The sequence below is a fragment of the Rosa rugosa genome, chromosome 7, assembly GCF_958449725.1.
Source record: "Rosa rugosa chromosome 7, drRosRugo1.1, whole genome shotgun sequence".
In the NCBI taxonomy this organism is placed as follows: domain Eukaryota; kingdom Viridiplantae; phylum Streptophyta; class Magnoliopsida; order Rosales; family Rosaceae; genus Rosa; species Rosa rugosa.
This window is the reverse complement of record NC_084826.1, coordinates 7,378,198-7,395,712: the sequence shown is the minus strand read 5'-3', so window position 1 is coordinate 7,395,712 and position 17,515 is coordinate 7,378,198. Positions and strand designations below refer to the sequence as shown.

The 17,515-nt window shown below is 38.9% G+C and overlaps 4 protein-coding genes across 4 annotated transcripts; 2 read left to right on the top strand and 2 right to left on the bottom strand.

Moving 5' to 3' along the window:
* Positions 1–437: 437 nt before the first annotated feature.
* Positions 438–2,457, top strand: LOC133721028 (F-box/LRR-repeat protein At3g48880-like). Its single transcript, XM_062147536.1, has one exon. The coding sequence runs from the start codon at positions 493–495 to the stop codon at positions 1,582–1,584; it is 1,092 nt and encodes a 363-aa protein (XP_062003520.1). The 5' UTR covers positions 438–492; the 3' UTR covers positions 1,585–2,457.
* Positions 2,458–2,561: 104 nt separating this feature from the next.
* On the bottom strand, positions 2,562–3,617 carry LOC133721029 (uncharacterized). Its single transcript, XM_062147537.1, has 3 exons — positions 3,069–3,617; positions 2,895–2,966; positions 2,562–2,788 (listed from the first exon to the last, which is right to left on the bottom strand). The coding sequence occupies exons 1-3, from the start codon at positions 3,501–3,503 to the stop codon at positions 2,666–2,668; spliced, it is 630 nt and encodes a 209-aa protein (XP_062003521.1). The 5' UTR covers positions 3,504–3,617; the 3' UTR covers positions 2,562–2,665.
* A 4,389-nt stretch (positions 3,618–8,006) lies between these two features.
* On the top strand, positions 8,007–10,700 carry LOC133721302 (L-type lectin-domain containing receptor kinase IV.1-like). The gene is made up of 2 exons (XM_062147875.1): positions 8,007–9,319; positions 9,727–10,700. The coding sequence occupies exons 1-2, from the start codon at positions 8,094–8,096 to the stop codon at positions 10,499–10,501; spliced, it is 2,001 nt and encodes a 666-aa protein (XP_062003859.1). The 5' UTR covers positions 8,007–8,093; the 3' UTR covers positions 10,502–10,700.
* Positions 10,701–10,868: 168 nt separating this feature from the next.
* On the bottom strand, positions 10,869–13,347 carry LOC133721303 (uncharacterized). Its single transcript, XM_062147876.1, has 7 exons — positions 12,745–13,347; positions 12,503–12,583; positions 12,347–12,421; positions 11,989–12,033; positions 11,816–11,905; positions 11,582–11,683; positions 10,869–11,256 (listed from the first exon to the last, which is right to left on the bottom strand). The coding sequence occupies exons 1-7, from the start codon at positions 13,291–13,293 to the stop codon at positions 11,074–11,076; spliced, it is 1,125 nt and encodes a 374-aa protein (XP_062003860.1). The 5' UTR covers positions 13,294–13,347; the 3' UTR covers positions 10,869–11,073.
* Positions 13,348–17,515: the final 4,168 nt, after the last annotated feature.

Genomic DNA, 17,515 nt, shown 5'->3' with positions numbered 1-17,515 from the left:
AATGTTTTGTTTTGAAACTCGGAATGTATGGCTTGGCTACGTCTAACAAACATCTTAGCAGCTGTGGAGATCCTCATTGCCATTGCCATGACATGCTGGTACCATAACCACCACCAGGTCAGAGTAGTGAAACAAAAACCCAACTTTGCTAGAAACTCGAAATCCCTCTCCCCATTTATCGTCAACCATCGAAAGTTTACCATCATATATATATACATTTTCATCATAAATTCTTCCTGACATACATGTATTGTTGCATCTAGCTACTTCTTCCAGCAGTAAATACCAAACTGCTTTAGAGGTTTTGTAGCAGCTCCAGTTTCTTGGTCTTTCTTGCTTTTCAAACCGAATGTTATTTAAATTTTGGGCCTACCCAATAAACAGCCCATACATTGCACTTGAAGCAGCCCATTAATACTCGGGGATATATTTCCATCTCCATTTCCAGTTCCGTACGAGAGGATTTGTGGTTTTTCAGCTCAGAAAATCACGATGTTGAGACCGGAGAAGAAGAAGATGAAGCCGTCGTCGCCACCGAGGATCGACGGCGTCGTTTCGAGTCATCACCACGATCAATCTCTCACTCGAAGATGGGAGGATTTAGAAGTGGACTGTTTAGCAAATGTGTTTGCCAAAGTCGGAATGGAGTCGCTGCTTTTAGCTCTCCCTTTTGTCTGCAAATCATGGTACGCCGCATCTCTCAATCCCTTATGCTGGAAGTTTCTCTCTTTCCCAGATTTTGAGCCCTATCCTTTGTTCACTGGTATGCATGAAATCGATTTTGAAACCCGGAAATTTGGCCCCTTTTATGATAAGTTTATAAGGAAGTACCGAATTCGTAGGACTCGTTTCTCCATCACCGGTTTCGTAAAATTGGTTGCCAGTCGTAGCAATGGGAAGGCTACTTATCTCAAGCTACCTGGATTTTGTACCGAAGAAGCCTTGAGATATGTGTCGGAGGCGTGTCCTGAGCTTAGGATGTTGTATTTGTGTGATGATTTAGTGATTTTCAAGCATACCCAAATCATTTCTGAACTAATTGGGAAGTGGAAGCATTTGGAGCACTTAACTTTGGGAGGAAACTGTGGGGAAATTTTGAAGCAATACCGCGGAAATGGGGATTACTTGAGTAAGAACTTTGAGGCGTTAACGTCGTTCAAATACAATAGCAATGGAACTTTGCACAGAATCCTGCTACAGATCGCCATTCACTGCAAGCATTTTAGGAGTCTGCATATCTTTGAAACCCTTGTCGGTGAAGTTGAAGCATGGGCAATTGTGACTATGCTGCCGGATCTCACGCACTTAACCCTGGCACAATCTCGTATTGAACGAGATACTCTTTTCACGCTCCTGCGGGGCTGCAGGAAGCTTTGCTCATTTAATCTCTGGTATTGCGAAGGTTTTGAAGAGTGTGATGAAGAATTATTGAAGCTTGCTTCCCATATTAGCGAGTTTTGGTATAAAGGTGGTCCAAATGATTTTACCCGCTTGAATGAGTTGAAGGGGATTATTTTAACCATGTGTTTAAAGAATCAACTTTGGAGGAAAGGGAAGATTTTACTGGCAGAGTATTATCAGTAAGGAGGGTTGTTTTTCTATTTGTTGTATTTGGTCTTAAAACTCCTAATATAGCCATTGTAAGTTTACTCTTGAAATCTTCATATGTTTCAAGTTTTTAGAGTTGGTTTGTTTAATCTAGAGCCAAAAATTAACTGGTAAAACTACTGAGAATGACACCAAGTGTGTGGCGGAGCTGTTGTCTCCCAAGTGTATATAGCGCCCTTCCTCAGACTGGTTAATTCTATATACGAATGTTAACGGATTGTGTCATGCATGGTTATAAGTGCTACCATGTGTTGAAGATGGTTATTTTAACCAGGACTAGATTAACTCAGATATTGAGGAAAAGGAACAATTCATTGGGGATAGATCACTAAGGTGGGCGTTTGTGTGGTCTTTGTCGAAGTCTAAATAGGTGTTAGCTGAGCTAACATCTTAAATTCTCATTGATCTTTTAACTCTGGATGTAATGTTCATCTTCAATATAAACTCAAGTGTTATTTTGGTTTGTTAAATCTTTTGGGTTAAGCTCATTTTCTGTCCTTGTGATTTGAGCTATTCGACTTTGGTCACTGTACCATAACCTAAGGGATGACAGAAGATTTCATAGAAGATTGGCACTGAGAGCAAACATTAGTAACCTTGAGGTCTGAGTGTGATTCTCAGATTGGTGGAGCTGTTTGCCAAGTGATGGGCACCGTTCTTTCAATGCAGTTACTTCTTTCAAGCTGCTGATTTCTGAAGACTGGAATTGTAAGGCAAGACTGTAATGCTTCTTGTAAGTTGTAACTGGCTATGGGATTTGACTGTAATGTGCTTGGGGACTGCTGCTGATACTATAGGGTCTTGTGGATTAGAGAAATTGTAATCTAGTGTGTATCGTTATTTGGATTACTGAGCATTTCCCAGCTTTTTACCGAAATAGTTTGTGGCATATAAGTCATCCATTTCAAATTGCTAAAGGCTGATGCCAAGAGAAAAGAAATTGAAATCTCGGAACAATGAACTTTAATTTCGAATTTCATAAACAGGGGCATAATAATGAGGTATTATACTATTGTCTTTCTCAAAATTCATCAAATTGCTACACTTTCGAGAGGAATCAAACAGATTTGGTAATCACAGTATCCCTTGCTGTAACACTTTCGGAATCAATTGAAGCAGAACTCAGCTTCTGTGGTGTGTTTTCACCTACTGATTCCTCCATCTCTTCAAAATTCACTATCTGAAAAATTGAAAGACAAGAAAACAAAGAACACCCCATATTTCAGTTTGAATCTCATTTTCAATCTTAGAAGAGAAACTATGAGATTTGGGGATGTATGAATTACCTTAACTGCTGGTGATCCAGCGGCCTTCTTTTGCTGCTCCTTTTCTCTCAGAGACCGAATCGGAGAAAATCTCTGTTCCAAATCCAAGAGGCATAAGCAAAAAAAAAAAAAAAAAAAAAAAATCTAAGATTGAAAAAGAAATGAAATTGAAATGTAGAAGAAATTGGAGCTTACAATGGATTGAGAATGGAGCTGATTCAATCTGAACACCCTATCAACATCAATCTCAACCATCTTCTGGATTTGACCTCTGTTTTCTATCTCCTTCATCTGCAAATCCAGCATTGCATCCCTTTCCTCGAGCATCTTCTCTGTTCTCTCTCTATCCAGTCTTATCCTCTCCAGCTTCTTCCTCATCGCACTCAGCTCCTCCGCCAAAGAAGCGTCCATGGCCGCAGTTTCGATCATCTGAGCCGCATAAACCGGCCCGTTCTCCTTGTTCGAGGGGCCCAACAGAGAGATGCTGATACATTCTTGTGCTGGTGGCTTTGCCTTTGTAACAATATTGACCGGAGTTGCTGGAGAGTTCACAGGCTTGAGAGGCGTCCGGCCGCTTTTGGGCCGGAGAATGTGGTCTCCGGCGAGTGGATGATGCTGGAGGGCTTGCATTTTGGTTAGGTGTGTGAAGCTTGGGTTGGGAGTTGGGAGTTGAATTGATGCAAATCTAGAGATAGAAAAAGAGGAGGGATGGGAGACAGAGAGGGGTTTGAATTTGAAATAAGACAGGCGCTAACGGTTATAAGTTTGTTTTATAGGTTTTGTTTATTTATAACAAAGCACCAGATTCAATTCAGTTTTCATTATTAGTTTTCACTTTTCAGGAAATGATTACGTAAAGTGGGACCCTTCATTCAATATAATTCGTCCAAGGAAAGAATGATTATGCATATGCTTCACAATCGACCAAAACTAATAAAGGTCGAAGCTTCGTTGGAAAAGGGATGGGAGGAAAGAGCAAATTGTGGAGACATCTTCTTCCACTCCCATTTTGTTCGTGCTTCACATGAAAAGACTGATGTTTTAGAGTCAAATGTGTGAATTCTGTTCGGAGGCACGAAAGAAATGAACGAATCGAATACCAAATCTAACCAAGTGAGCTTGCAAAATCGTTGCCTAGTCAAGTATATATGCTAAGATTTCAAAGGTTCTTGTAGTTCACGTTTTGGGTTTTCTTTGCTCTTTTCTCCTGATTTTGGGAGGTTTGAATTCATTTCTTCTGTTTGTTAAAGAAAGAAAGTACAAAGCAAAAGATAAAGGCGGTAAGCAAATCATGGTTTGGTAAAAGCAGCAGTACGTTATCCCTAAAGGCTTTCCTCCATGCATGTCACAGATGTTAATAGTCAAAATACACCGTTTGAGAGCTTCACATGGTCAACACATGCATATATTTGAGCATTTCTCACATGTGCATATTAATTACATTAGAAATTCATAAATCCTATGTTGTGATTTGTCAACCTCATGGTCATATACATAATTAGTTCTCCGAGGATTATAGTTGGAAAGACTAATACCGCATTTTCTTTAGTTGAGCACTTGTGTTTGAGTTGGTAGATTTTCGGATTAGATTTCATTTAGTTTGCTTGAGGACAAGCAAAGTTCAAGTGTGGGGGTGTGATTACACGCATTTTTACACGTGTAATTATATCTAAAATACTAGAATTAGGCTAATCTTCAAGTTAATTATTATGTAATTAATCTATTTTTATTTATTGTGTAGAAAATTAACGGAGTTGCGAAAATGAGATAAAAATGCGCGAAATTAGAGCAATTTAGAAAAGTCAACAGTCGATCAATGGGTTGACCAAGGTCAACGTCATCTGGAGTGAAGCTCATGTATTGGTGGAGAAGAGGAAATAGAAAAGAAAAAAAAAATGAAAGAAGAAGTCAAGGAGACCTGCACGTGTTCATCTTTTAATTAATTAAGCAAAGAGTTTGCTTAATTATACTTGTTGACCAATCAATTAATCTCTTCTTTCTTTTCAGCATGTGGCTGCTCCTTTCTTAGTTTGACACATCAGCCCTCATCCTTGACCATTTTTCCTCTCTCACGAGAACAGGAGAGGAAAAATGGTTGAGAATTAAGAAAAATGCTCCTTCCCACTTTTACCCAATCTCAAATCTTGATGTTTCTTGAGATCTCTTGAGAAATCGTTGAGAATTTGATGTTGTAGTCAAGTGAGAGAAAAGTGAAAGATAGTGGTGTCGGTGTGTTGCCAAGAGAGAGGGTAATGGCGTGATGTGTGGCGCTGGTGTAGAGAGAAGGGAAAGAGTCAAATATAAGGGCGGATATTTGACCATTTTTCACGAGAACAGGAGACCACCGCCCTTATAATTGACTCTTTCCCTTCTCTCTACACCAGCGCCACACATCACGCCATTACCCTCTCTCTTGGCAACACACCGACACGACTATCTTTCACTTTTCTCTCACTTGACTACAACATCAAATTCTCAACGATTTCTCAAGAGATCTCAAGAAACATCAAGATTTGAGATTGGGTAAAAGTGGGAAGGCATAAATCAAGGCTTGTCATATTTGTTCTATAGCAATTGTGACTTGTTTTTATTACTTCTCACTCCTCTTCACCTTTACCTCTTTAATTGATGTATTTTATTGTTAATTTGTGGATGGGTTGTCAGTAGTCTATTTAGGAAACTAAGATTTGAGCCCTAGCATGTATTTAATGTAATAAATATATTTTGATTTAATGGTTTTTAATTTCGTGTTTGACATATGTTCTAATTTATATTATTTGGCTTAGATGCATGCTTAGAGGCTTGATTAACTCTTGAATGTGTAGATGAGCATGTCTAGAACAAATTAGGGGACCTAATCACTTCTCTAATTTATGGCTAGGATACTAGTTTAGAACATGATTAGTTACAATATCAATTTCGATTGCCGTATTGACTAGCTTGGGAACCTTGATTCTAGGACTCTTTGCCTTTTGGTGCAACTAGAGGCCCTAACAATGCTGTAGATTGTCCCAATTGAGTTTCTATGACCCTTGATCCGGAGTAGGAATATCAGTTAAAGAATCTAATGACCTATGAGCCTTGAAAAGCCTTGGGTACGGTTCTTGATGTCATTATGAATTGTTTGACCATTATCGTAGCATATTTATGCATTAAGTTTAGCTAGGAGAGTACCATAGTGACCTAATTTTCATTTCTTGATTAGTTCCTATTATCTTAATTTTTAGTTGTAAATTAATTTTCAATTGTCAATTTTATTTTTCGCAATCAAAATCAATTTTCACAAACCACTTCCCTTGTCTACACCACTTGGTTGTGAGCTCCGCATTCACTTGTGGTTCTCTTGACCCATTTTGGGCTTGGTAGTTCCGAGCCGAGCATGTAAATAGCTTGATGCTATTTTTTAGGTTTTGTTTATTAAATTATTGGTGACTTAGTAATCGGCATAATCAAAGATTAGAGTTAGTTTTTCAATCCCCGTGGTACGATAATTTCGGGTCTAAATACTTCCCAATTCTTTGATGACCGTGCCCTTATTGCGCGTAATCCCTTATTTTGGGTTCAAATCAAAGCCCCCGGTTGTCCTTAATTGGGTCCGCCAGTGCTAACAAGCGATCATTTAAAATGAGAAAAAAATGGATCATAAATATATGAAATATAAGGAGCCTTTCTAATAAGGACCACTAAAATGAGGATTAGTTGATGATTTTCTAATCAACGGTTTGAGAGACCCACTTTTCAATTACATTAAGGCAAATCAACTGGTAGATGTTTATGTATGCATCAATAGATCACTTTTGAAAATTTTCTTCCAAATTATTAATCACTAAGGTACCGAACTAGATCAAATCAATGAACTAACCAAATCTGTCAAACATGAACTGTTCATGTTCATAATTGATAAATCACAATTATGAATGTCTTAACGATTTTCAATTTGGTTGAAAAATTGCATAAATGATCTACACATAAATATCTAAACATCTAACGATTCATTTGCTGAAATGTGATCGAAAAGTGGGTCTAACACAAAAGTCATCAACTAGTCCTCATTAGAAGGGCTCTCATGAAATACAATCGAGAATATCACAAATGACCACTCAACTTTTACTGTTTGACATTTTGGTCACTTGCTTTTTGAATATATCACTTTGGTCATCCAACTTTAACTTCGTCATTCACTTTAGTTACTTTGTTATTTTTTCATTTAAAAAGAATTTTTTTCGCCACAATATTAAGGATATTTTCGTCCACCCAGTCTTAAAAAACTGAGAAGTCTGAATTGGATTGATTGGAAGAAGCGACTAAAGTGAGATTTTGACAAAATACCCTCTCAAAAATGCAAATTTACAAAAATATTGTCTATTTAACTGAGATTTTGACGAAAGATTTAGCAGAGTGATCAAAGTGATTGACAAAATAACAGTTGAGTGACTAAAATGATATATTTAAAAATTGAGTGACCAAACTGCCGAATTAGTTATAGAAGAGTGACCAGCGTTGCGATTTATCTTTGAAATTAAGATTTGAATCACTTCCCCATCCATTAGCAAATAGAGGTGCCCTACTAAGCGGAGGCTTAAGGCGTATTACAAATACTTCACCACTACGTTCGCGTCACCCGCCTAACTTGAGTTTCATCATGCAATCATTCATTTTGATCATTACAATCCCTCGCTCCAATATTACGATTTATCTGGTATTAGAATGCAAAAAGTTAAGAAAAAAAAAACGAGCATGTGATTGTGAGGGCTCGTTGAAATGAAAGAGGAGCTGTATATGCCTATGATTATTGTGATAAATTGATAATTAGATTTTCTTCCTAAGGGCATTGACCAAGAAAAGACGAACCAGTTGTGTTGCGAGGAGTTATTCTGTGGTCTATATCACAGGACCTTCTCCATGAATTACCACATGTATCATAATTCAGAACCATGTTATAATTTTCCTTTGAGTATGATAGGCGCTGGATCGTCTATATCACAGGACCTTCTCCATGAAAACAACATCTTTAACCCACTCTAACAACAAAAATTCTAGGTGGACCTTGGTCCATGGAAGTCTCTTTGCTCTAACAATGATGGTCCAAATTGTAATGTATTACCCAATATACTCTTCTCGGATATCGGGATGCCTTGATTTTCCTTATTTTTTGGCGGGTTTAGATCCATAAATACCCAAGAAGGAAGGTCCAGAAACTTCACAGACGCCTAGCCAGCCATGTTTGTCAAGCTTTCTGCTTTCCTAGTACTACTAGTACTTCTGGCACCCGCAGAAGCCCAAGACCTCAATTTCATCTACAATGATGGTTTCTCTGGCCGTTCTGGTCTTAATCTCAGTCTAGACGGCATAGCAGAGATCACACCAAAAGGTCTCTTGAAGCTTACAAAGCCCACCAAACAGAGTAGTGGTCATGCCTTCTACCCTAACCCAGTAACCTTCAAGAACTCAGAGAACGACTCCACTTTCTCCTTCTCCACCAACTTTATCTTTGCCATCCAACCAGAGTACACTACTTCCGGCGGCGATGGAATGGCCTTTGTCATCGCTCCGACAAGAGGCCTCCCCGAAGCTCTGCCGATCCAGTACTTGGGCCTGTTCAACGTCTCCAACAATGGGAATTTAAACAATCATGTTTTTGCTGTGGAGCTTGACACGATCCAGAACCCGGAATTCAGTGACATCAATGAAAACCATGTTGGGATCGACATCAATGGCTTGCACTCTGTCAAAGCTGCTCCAGCTGGTTATTTTGATGGTCAGCTCAAGAACCTGACTCTTATCAGTGGTAAAGAAATGAGAGTTTGGGTTGAATATGATGGTACCAAGAAGCAAATTGAAGTTACTATGGCTCCAATTGCTGTTGCAACTAAATCCCCAACTCCACTTTTGTCTTTGAAATATGACCTTTCCCCAATTCTCAACAAAACCATGTATGTTGGCTTTTCCTCTTCAACTGGTCCGTTCCGCACATCGCATTATGTAGTGGGTTGGAGCTTTAGGATGAATGGCCAAGCTCAAGACCTTATAGCTTCCAAACTTCCCAAGTTGCCTAGCATTGCAGGTAAAAAGAGGTCCATGCTTTTCACCTTTGGTGTGCCTCTGATTTCAGTGGTTTTGCTAGTGGTTTCTGGGGTGCTTTATGTCATAAGAAGGAAGAGGAAGTTTGCAGAAGTGCTTGAAGATTGGGAGCTGGAGTATGGTCCTCAGAGGTTTAAGTACAAAGAATTGTATATAGCCACCAAAGGGTTTAGGGAAAAGGAGCTTTTGGGAACTGGGGGATTTGGTAAAGTTTATAGAGGTTTATTACCCTCCTCTAAAATTGAGATTGCAGTGAAGAGGGTATCACATGAATCAAGACAGGGGATGAAGGAATTTGTAGCAGAAATTGTTAGTATTGGCCGGCTTCGTCACCGGAATTTAGTACAACTGTTGGGATATTGCAGGTATGGTCTTCAAATTTTGATAATATATTCACCAATTTTCTCTAGTTCTCTGTTTTACTTCAGTACATTTTAGTAATTTTTTTTTCTTCATAAAACTCTCTTGATATTTATATTTCTGATGTTAAACTCCAGTGTTAAATAGCAGTGATATATTGCTTACTTATTCTTCTCTAAAATCTTCAAGTCATGTTATCACAACCTTATTTGCATAAAGTCTGGAGTTTTGACATCTCTCAAGTAATCAAATTATGTATATTTTGGTATATTTGTCTCTCCATGTGCGAATTTTGGCTGTATATGATAAAGAGTTCATTTGGATTTCTCGACAGTTTGAACTTTTTGAAACACAATAAGCGTTTGTATACAAATATTTCCTTTAACACGGATGTTTAATGCCTTGCTTGCAGGCGAAAAGGGGAGCTGCTTTTGGTCTATGACTACATGCCTAATGGAAGCTTGGACAAATACCTCTTTGATCAACCTGAGGTGACCCTTAATTGGAGCCAGAGGTTTAAAGTCATCAAAGGTGTGGCTTCAGGGCTGCTCTATCTTCATGAAGAATGGGAACAAGTTGTGATTCATAGAGATGTGAAGGCCAGTAATGTGTTGCTAGATGGGGAATTCAATGGAAGGCTAGGAGATTTCGGGCTTGCAAGATTATACGACCATGGAACAGACCCTCAAACTACTCATATAGTTGGAACACTCGGGTACCTAGCCCCAGAGCACACAAGAACAGGTCGGGCCACCACGAGCACCGACGTGTTTGCTTTTGGGGCATTTTTGCTCGAAGTTGCTTGCGGAAAAAGGCCAATTAAGACACAGGGTCCAGAAGATATGATTTTGGTTGATTGGGTGTTTTCTTGTTGGAATAGAAGTAACATCCTTGAGGCAAGAGATCAGAGCTTTGGTACGGATTTTGTAGCCGAGGAAGTGGAGTTGGTGTTGAAGCTTGGGCTTTTGTGCTCTCATTCGGAGCCAGCGGCAAGGCCAAGCATGCGACAAGTCGTTCAGTACTTGGCTGGTGATGCTGCTTTGCCGGGGCTTTCTTCTAGTGGCTTAGCGGTTGGACACTCTGAAGGTTTTGATGACTATGCTATGTCGTATCAGTCTTCCTTAGGCAAGGGGTCCTCCCATTCATCATATGTTGCAGAGTCGGCACTACTTTCAGGTGGTCGTTGATTCCAAGCAATTAGTATATATTCGTTCACAAACTTGGAATCAAAAGCCGTACTACTTGCATATGTATACACCTCTGAAAGTTTATTATTTCTTATGGGAAACCAATTGAAAATCTCCGCACCACCTTCTCAACATTCGTGTATCACCGCCGTCTTTCTTTCCCGCCGAATTTCACAGAAAAGCGGTACTCTGTCTGAAATCTGGACTATTTGGTACATTGTCGACGAATACACCGTTTGACCGAGCCACTGCTTCAAGCTGTTCATCTGTCAAAGTTGAAAATCCTTTTTCCTCTGACCACCTTTTCTTCATTTGGAGCTCACTAGTGTCCGGTTTGATAAACATAATCCTTTTTATAGTTCACATATCACAGTAATGGCACCATTTCAAAAATTTAACTATTAATTCTGTAAGAGAACCTACAAATCAAACAGTTCTACTATGTTTGAAGCTGCCATTCACTATTTTCTTAACCTCAGATATATTACATTTGAATGCATTACCACAGACAAACCTACTATCATCTACGTATATATCTACAACAAGAAAACAAAGTCCCCGATGATCAGAGCTCAGAAGTAATCCATTGGGAGCTCCGGCTCCCACTCATCATCGGTCTTGCTTTTCCGAGAACGGAACTTCTGGTTACCAGAACTTCTTCTTGAGCGCTTATCAGATTCTACAGGTCTTTCAAAGTCAGAGTACTCTTCAATGTCATCTATGGAAGTTGCAGCGTTTTGGTTGTCCAAAAAACCCTGTTTTTCACAGAACCAGATACAGTTACAAACTGTTAATTTGTTCATCAATCATTTGTAGCACTTATAATTTCAACAGCATCTATCTGACCATGTTACAGTAAGGAAGAAAGAAAGTGTTTCTGAAATTATCTCAATAGATTAACTCCATTCATAATGTTCAGATAAGTATAGCTTTTATCACATCTCTTTCAAACAAAGTGTATGCTACATTGCTACTAATAAGGAAAACAGAGATAATAAGTAAACATTCATTAACTGCCAGACAAACTAGTCACAAACAATGCAAACCTTGACTACTGGTTTCATTTGCACAAAAAAGTACCTTGGTTAGCCTGTATATGCGAGACGCTGCAGCTTCATGCACAATGACTGCATCAGATACAACTTCAAGCACATCCTCGACAAACAAAGCATATGTACTCACCTGAAGTAGTAGAAAGCAGATGCAATTGGGATGCAATTAGATGTCTAGGCAAGCAAGAAATTATAATTGAAACTGAAGTAATTCAGCCTTTGCTGTTATTGTGTAAAACCTCATCTTCTGATCTTCACGTACCAAACTTGACGGGATAATTGCAATGCCAAATGAATCAAGCTCAAGTGATTCAACAGCCCCTGAATTGATGTTAAAACTATATCCCCGCACCTAGACATGCAGCAAGAAACAAGTTAGATGATCAAGGAATAGGTAAAAAGATATGGAGACATTGTAACAATAAAAAGACTGACCTTTCCAATAGTTCGTCGACCTGGTGTTACAACTTCGTATCCTACCTAGCAAAATCACAACTTAAGAAATCAACTTAAGAATATGCAAGTATTAAGAGCTATTGAACAGGATAGCACCCAAATACTTTATCTAGCAATCACGAAAGCTAGCAATAGAATTTACTGTAACAAGCTTGTTCACATGCACTCAAGTTGAATCTAAAATCTAATATCCAGGGAACAAAGTCAGAAGAACCCCACTTCAAATCAAATACAAAGGGACACAAGACATGTCAAATTCAACACTCTAAGAGAAAATTCAAGACATACTTGAGCAAGTATTTACATTCGAAGATCAAGGAGACCATCAAATACATACCAATGTTTCCAATCCAACCATTTTGAATTCATTCTCAATCACACTCTCATCCTCCACAAGCACAACATCACCAACCTGCAAAAAACAACAATTGAATAGTCACCACCAACCTTCTACATAAGAATGAAACAAGTGCAAGTGTCACGAAAAAAGTACCTGGATAACATCCTCCAGAAGAAAACGTTCACACTCCCCTGAAAGCAAGTTTCTCCTCACTTCTACAAACATTACCATCCACTGCATAAACAACAAAAAGGTCATACACTCATAGAAAGTTTAACTCTTTAAGACAACAAAGAATGTGAATAAGCTATTCTACACTAAAATTCAACCTACAAATCATTTAGTCTCTCACAAATTGCAACCTATTGATCAAGCCAACAACTTTTGACACTTACAGAAGTAGTGTTGACCCAAAGCTGTGAAACAAAGCCCAAGCTGAGAGCACTTTCAATACTGAACACTTGCTTAGCCAGAATACTCGACCTCTTCATCAGCTGCCTCACTTTCTTCAACCCAACATTGCCATCAACGCGCTTCAATCCCTCCTCCTTCTCCAAAACCTCGCCTTCACTACTCTTTGGTTCCAGAAAATCTGAACCCAATGAAGTAGCATTGGCTTCTTTACTGGGTCCAATCCCATTTTGCGTTTCATCACTTGGTTTCGATTCCAGGTCGAAAAGGTTTTCGCTTTCCTCCTTAAACCCTAATTGGGTTGGAAACCCAGAAGCCTCTGATGGGCTCTGACTGGGCCTTCTGCTCAGGCACAAAGACCTCGCATTTCTAAGAGATGGGGAGTTCGAATTAGTGGAATTTGATGGGTGCAAGCAATTTGGGGTAGAAAAGTGAGGATCTTGTTGGCTTTGTGGTTTGTGATTGGATTTGGGAAACCCTAATTGTTGAAATTTGGTGACAGCAAAGTAGAGGGAGCTGGAGGGAAGACTCATCAGGGTTTAGGTGGGAGCACTCAGCAGTCTCATCCAACTACCCAACTGAATCAGTTGGTAATTAATTTAGGATCGTTTGTATGTCTAACGACGAGTCGTTATGTTATCCATGTACTACACGACAAGTTGGTTGTTCCTTGATTGGCTAATGGGATTAAACGAAAATCTATTCTTGAAGTGTGGAAATATGGAGTGCATCCAAGATAAATTTTTTAACAGATGGACTTGAAGGAATATAAAAATCACTTACTTTTTGTGTGACATTCATAGCATATACATTATGTTTCTAAAACATAAATAACGGAGAGAGAGAGCTCTCTCTCTCGAGTTGAAACCCTAGCCTAGGGTTTCGTGCAGATCGGCGGCGTTAACAGTGAACACCGGTTTTAGATCGGATGAGGGTTGTTCCTAGGCGCCTCATCGGTGTCTGGGGTGGCTGGTTTAGCCAGCGAAGTTTTCTGTTAGTCGGCGAGGGTAGAGCACGACAGGGATCAGTGGCTGGGCCGTCTGCAATTGGCGGCGAGGGCTTGAACTAGCGAGAGCGTCAAGATTTTTTCTTGGTTGCGGGTCAGTTGTGTGCTTCTGATCGGTGTAGGTGATCGGAGTTGCAGGCCAGCATCGTCGGCTCAGTGGGGAGGGGCGCGACGCCGGGTCTTTACGGGTTCTGCCAGTTTGGACGGGACGCGGTTTTGGTTGTGGACAGATCCAAAACCAGGCGGAGCATGTTGCTGTGGAAGGGGCGCCCGCCGAAAGTCTGGTCAGCGGTGGCAGCATGGCAGGAGACGGCCTATGTTCCTGCTAGGGTTGTTCGTGTGTGGGTTTGGGCCTTTGGGCTTAGATTCACATATGGACCACTTAGGCCTAATTTATGGGCTTCCAAGGAGGGTGTCTTGCCACCCTCATTGATCACTTAGTGATGGGAGTGGGTCTGGCCTAAGAGGTGGACACTCTTGGGCTTTTGGGCAGGTATATGGTCCATGACCAATCGTTTCGGATCAAGACTGCTACGGGAGTTGGTAATTATCTGGAATAAGATTGGTGTTTTTTGTTTTTCAAGCGGCTTATGGATAAGGAATTGCTCCTATTTGTTTGCTAGGAAGTGGCTTTTCTGTTGGTACCGCAATTGCGCGCCTAGCTAATGGGGATGCTAGTCAATGATTTTGCCCTAGAAGACACGGAGTTGTTATTTGTTTATGAGTTCGCTTACAAAGCGGGCTCAAAATTGTCTTGCAATGAGTTTTCATTGCTTCGATAGGAGCGTGGTTGTTACCCCGCCATGTTTCTGTCTTTAAGTGTATATTCGACTCTGGCTTGTTGGCTGGTTATCTATTGATATTAACCTTTCATTTCAAAAATAAATAAATAACGGAGATCTGAATCGAGACTATCTCTCATATTTACTATATATATATATATATTTTTTTTTTTTTTGAACCAATCAATAATTTCATTCAATCTCAAGCCAGAATGGCACGGATACATACCTTCCCTTGCCACTCCTTGGACAAGTTTAGGACGTGGTATGCTAGCACCACCCATTAGACAACCAATGCTCACTTATTTAAAAGCGAGCCTAAGAACTATGCAAATAAAACACAGCAATTAGGCAAAGTTTAGAAAGAAAAAAATTTAAAAACTTAGATGAGGCCCAAGAGGGCAGCCTCAAGGAAGGTCAACTCCAAGCCCAACAAAACTGGCTTGACCCAGGCCCAGTCATCATCTCTTCTACCTTGCAATTGAACGAAGCCGCAGCTCTACCGCTGCCACGCCTCCATGCCGCGCACCACGACTCGTGCCGCCTTGATTCCGACCGCCACGACCTTCGTCGTCATCAGAATCACACGACCCGACCCATGCCGCCATGGATTCATGAAAGCAAAAAGCTGGGCAGCCCGACCGCAACGTATCAGATATCACACACAAGAATCCACCACCAAACCACCTTGCCAAGATTTGGAGCCAAACCTCCCAAGAAGAACAGTCCTCGTCCGGCAGCCGACCACACACGTCAGAGAGGCCAGAGGCCAGCCCAGACGGCTGCCGCCACCGGACGAGGTTAATCTCACCGAATCAGAAGAGTCGGCCTTTAGATGCCGCCAAGGCTTAGGGTTTTCTACGAGAGAGAGGCTTTTTATATTTACTATATATTTGGATTCTAGATAACTGAATAAAAATTACAATTTAATTAAACTAACCTTATTACATTGACAACAAAGTTATCATATTTGTTTTATACTATTTACATATAATTAAACCAAAATTACAACATTAACTACAATTTATTGACAAACTTGTAACAATGTCCTAGATAGAATAATTACTTCAAATAGAACTAAAATTAGACAAAATATAACTCATAATACCATAATTACAACAAATTTATTGTCATATATGTAATGCATGTATGACATACATGTAGCTACTGTCCTAAGCCACCATGTTCCAACACCAATATTAACCATACAAAGCAGTCTCACTTAATTAAAAGTTTAAAACTATGGTTGTTTCCACATGTTGATCGAAGCACACCGAAGTCGTCAGAACTTGAAAAACAATCCTATACTAAAGGAAGACAAATTTGGAATTAATTCAAATTTTATACTAGATTTGGAAGCCACCCAACGAGAGGATCTAGCATAGTGAGAATAGTGGGCCATCCACCAAGCAAATAGAACCGGCTCAAAAATTTAATCTTCACACTCGCAAACTAGAGCAAGGAAACTCTACTTCCAAGCTTTCAGGAAACGAGATGTGTTGAATTTAGCTAAATAGAAAAGGGAAAAAAAAAACTTACATAAAATCCTTAGATGATCAATGTTTGAAAATATTTTTGTAACAAGTGAAACAGAAAAACCTATAAAAGAATGATCGCTAAATAATGTTTTTTTCTCGTTTTCTAATGTAGTTTCACAACTATCCCTCATTCATTCATTTTATAACCACTCATTTTTATTTCCTTTTAGCCGAGAGACTAGATAACACCCACTAGAAAATTGGTTACTAGCCACCTTCCTATTAGACACACTTCTGTAACAGTATCATTTGATGGGAAAGCTTTTAATGAGGCGTACTTCATAGAGCCATAGCGAAAGTGAGTCTTCATGGGGCAATTGTCACTGCTTATGGACCCAAACCTGGGTGATCTATCCAAGACTAGGATGAATTGAAGAATTACGCTATTACTCAACAAAGAAAAATTGAGCTTTCTAATCAACAGTTTAGAATACTCACTTTTCGATTACATTACTCCAAATCAACTGTTAGATGTTTATGTATGAATAGATCACTTTTGAAAATTTTATTCCAAATTGTTAATCGTTAAGATATCAAATTAGATCAAATCAATGGAACCAAACATGTCAAACCTAAACCGTTCATGTACATAAATGATAAATCATGATTATGAATGCCTAAATGATTTTAAATTTGGTTGAAAATTTGTATAAATGATCTGCACATGCATTAATATATAAATCTAACTATTGATTTACAGAAATGTAATCGAAAAGTAGGTTTCACAAGAAAGTTCTCATGAAGTCCTCATTTTAGTGGTCCTCATCTAAAGCTCTCTTCTCATTTGATAAAGCAAATGACACTTTTGTTATTTTCTATTTCATTTGTTTAACAGATACACATAACCATAATAAATGAGAGGATAAAATTGGTTTATCAGAATATAGGGACTTATTAAATACCAATATCAATATATATATGAGAAAAGTTACAGTTAAATAAATTCAAAATATATAAAATTGATAGATAACACCCTTATCCGTATCTTTTGTCTGCACACTTTTATTATAATTGTGACTTTTAATTTCTCCCACTGAAATCCATATCAATACTTAATTTTTTTTTTTGTAAATAGAAACATATTTAATGTGCTGTTAAAAACTAAAAAATAAATAACAAGAATATTAATCAGAGAATTTTTTTTTTTTATAAATGAAAAAAAAGAAAAGAGAAGGTGTATAATTGGTTTAGGTTTCTTAGATTTAGATAAGGATAGTGGGTTATTTGGTCTCTCTCTTTTGCATGAGTTTTCTCTCTACAATTAGAGTTCTTCACTCAAGCACCCAAGGAGGTCGTCTATCGCTCTTCAAATTGAATTGGAAAGCCTAATTTGCTGCAATCTTCTTTATCACCAGGTACTAAAACCATTTAAATCCAATCTTGAATCTTTTATCTTGAGATATAAGTAATACTCATAATTGAACTTGAC

Excerpts from the sequence above, each read along its gene's own strand:
- LOC133721302 (XM_062147875.1), top strand. The coding sequence starts at position 8,094 with ATGTTTGTCAAGCTTTCTGCTTTCCTAGTACTACTAGTACTTCTGGCA. Across the intron at positions 9,320-9,726 it reads CAACTGTTGGGATATTGCAG|GCGAAAAGGGGAGCTGCTTT; the intron begins GTATGGTCTTCA and ends CCTTGCTTGCAG.
- LOC133721029 (XM_062147537.1), bottom strand. The coding sequence starts at position 3,503 with ATGCAAGCCCTCCAGCATCATCCACTCGCCGGAGACCACATTCTCCGG. Across the intron at positions 2,967-3,068 it reads AGCTCCATTCTCAATCCATT|AGATTTTCTCCGATTCGGTC; the intron begins GTAAGCTCCAAT and ends GATTTGGAACAG. Across the intron at positions 2,789-2,894 it reads CTGGATCACCAGCAGTTAAG|ATAGTGAATTTTGAAGAGAT; the intron begins GTAATTCATACA and ends TCAATTTTTCAG.
- LOC133721303 (XM_062147876.1), bottom strand. The coding sequence starts at position 13,293 with ATGAGTCTTCCCTCCAGCTCCCTCTACTTTGCTGTCACCAAATTTCAA. Across the intron at positions 12,584-12,744 it reads TTTGGGTCAACACTACTTCT|TGGATGGTAATGTTTGTAGA; the intron begins GTAAGTGTCAAA and ends TTGTTTATGCAG. Across the intron at positions 12,034-12,346 it reads TGGTTGGATTGGAAACATTG|GTAGGATACGAAGTTGTAAC; the intron begins GTATGTATTTGA and ends TGATTTTGCTAG.
- LOC133721028 (XM_062147536.1), top strand. The coding sequence starts at position 493 with ATGTTGAGACCGGAGAAGAAGAAGATGAAGCCGTCGTCGCCACCGAGG.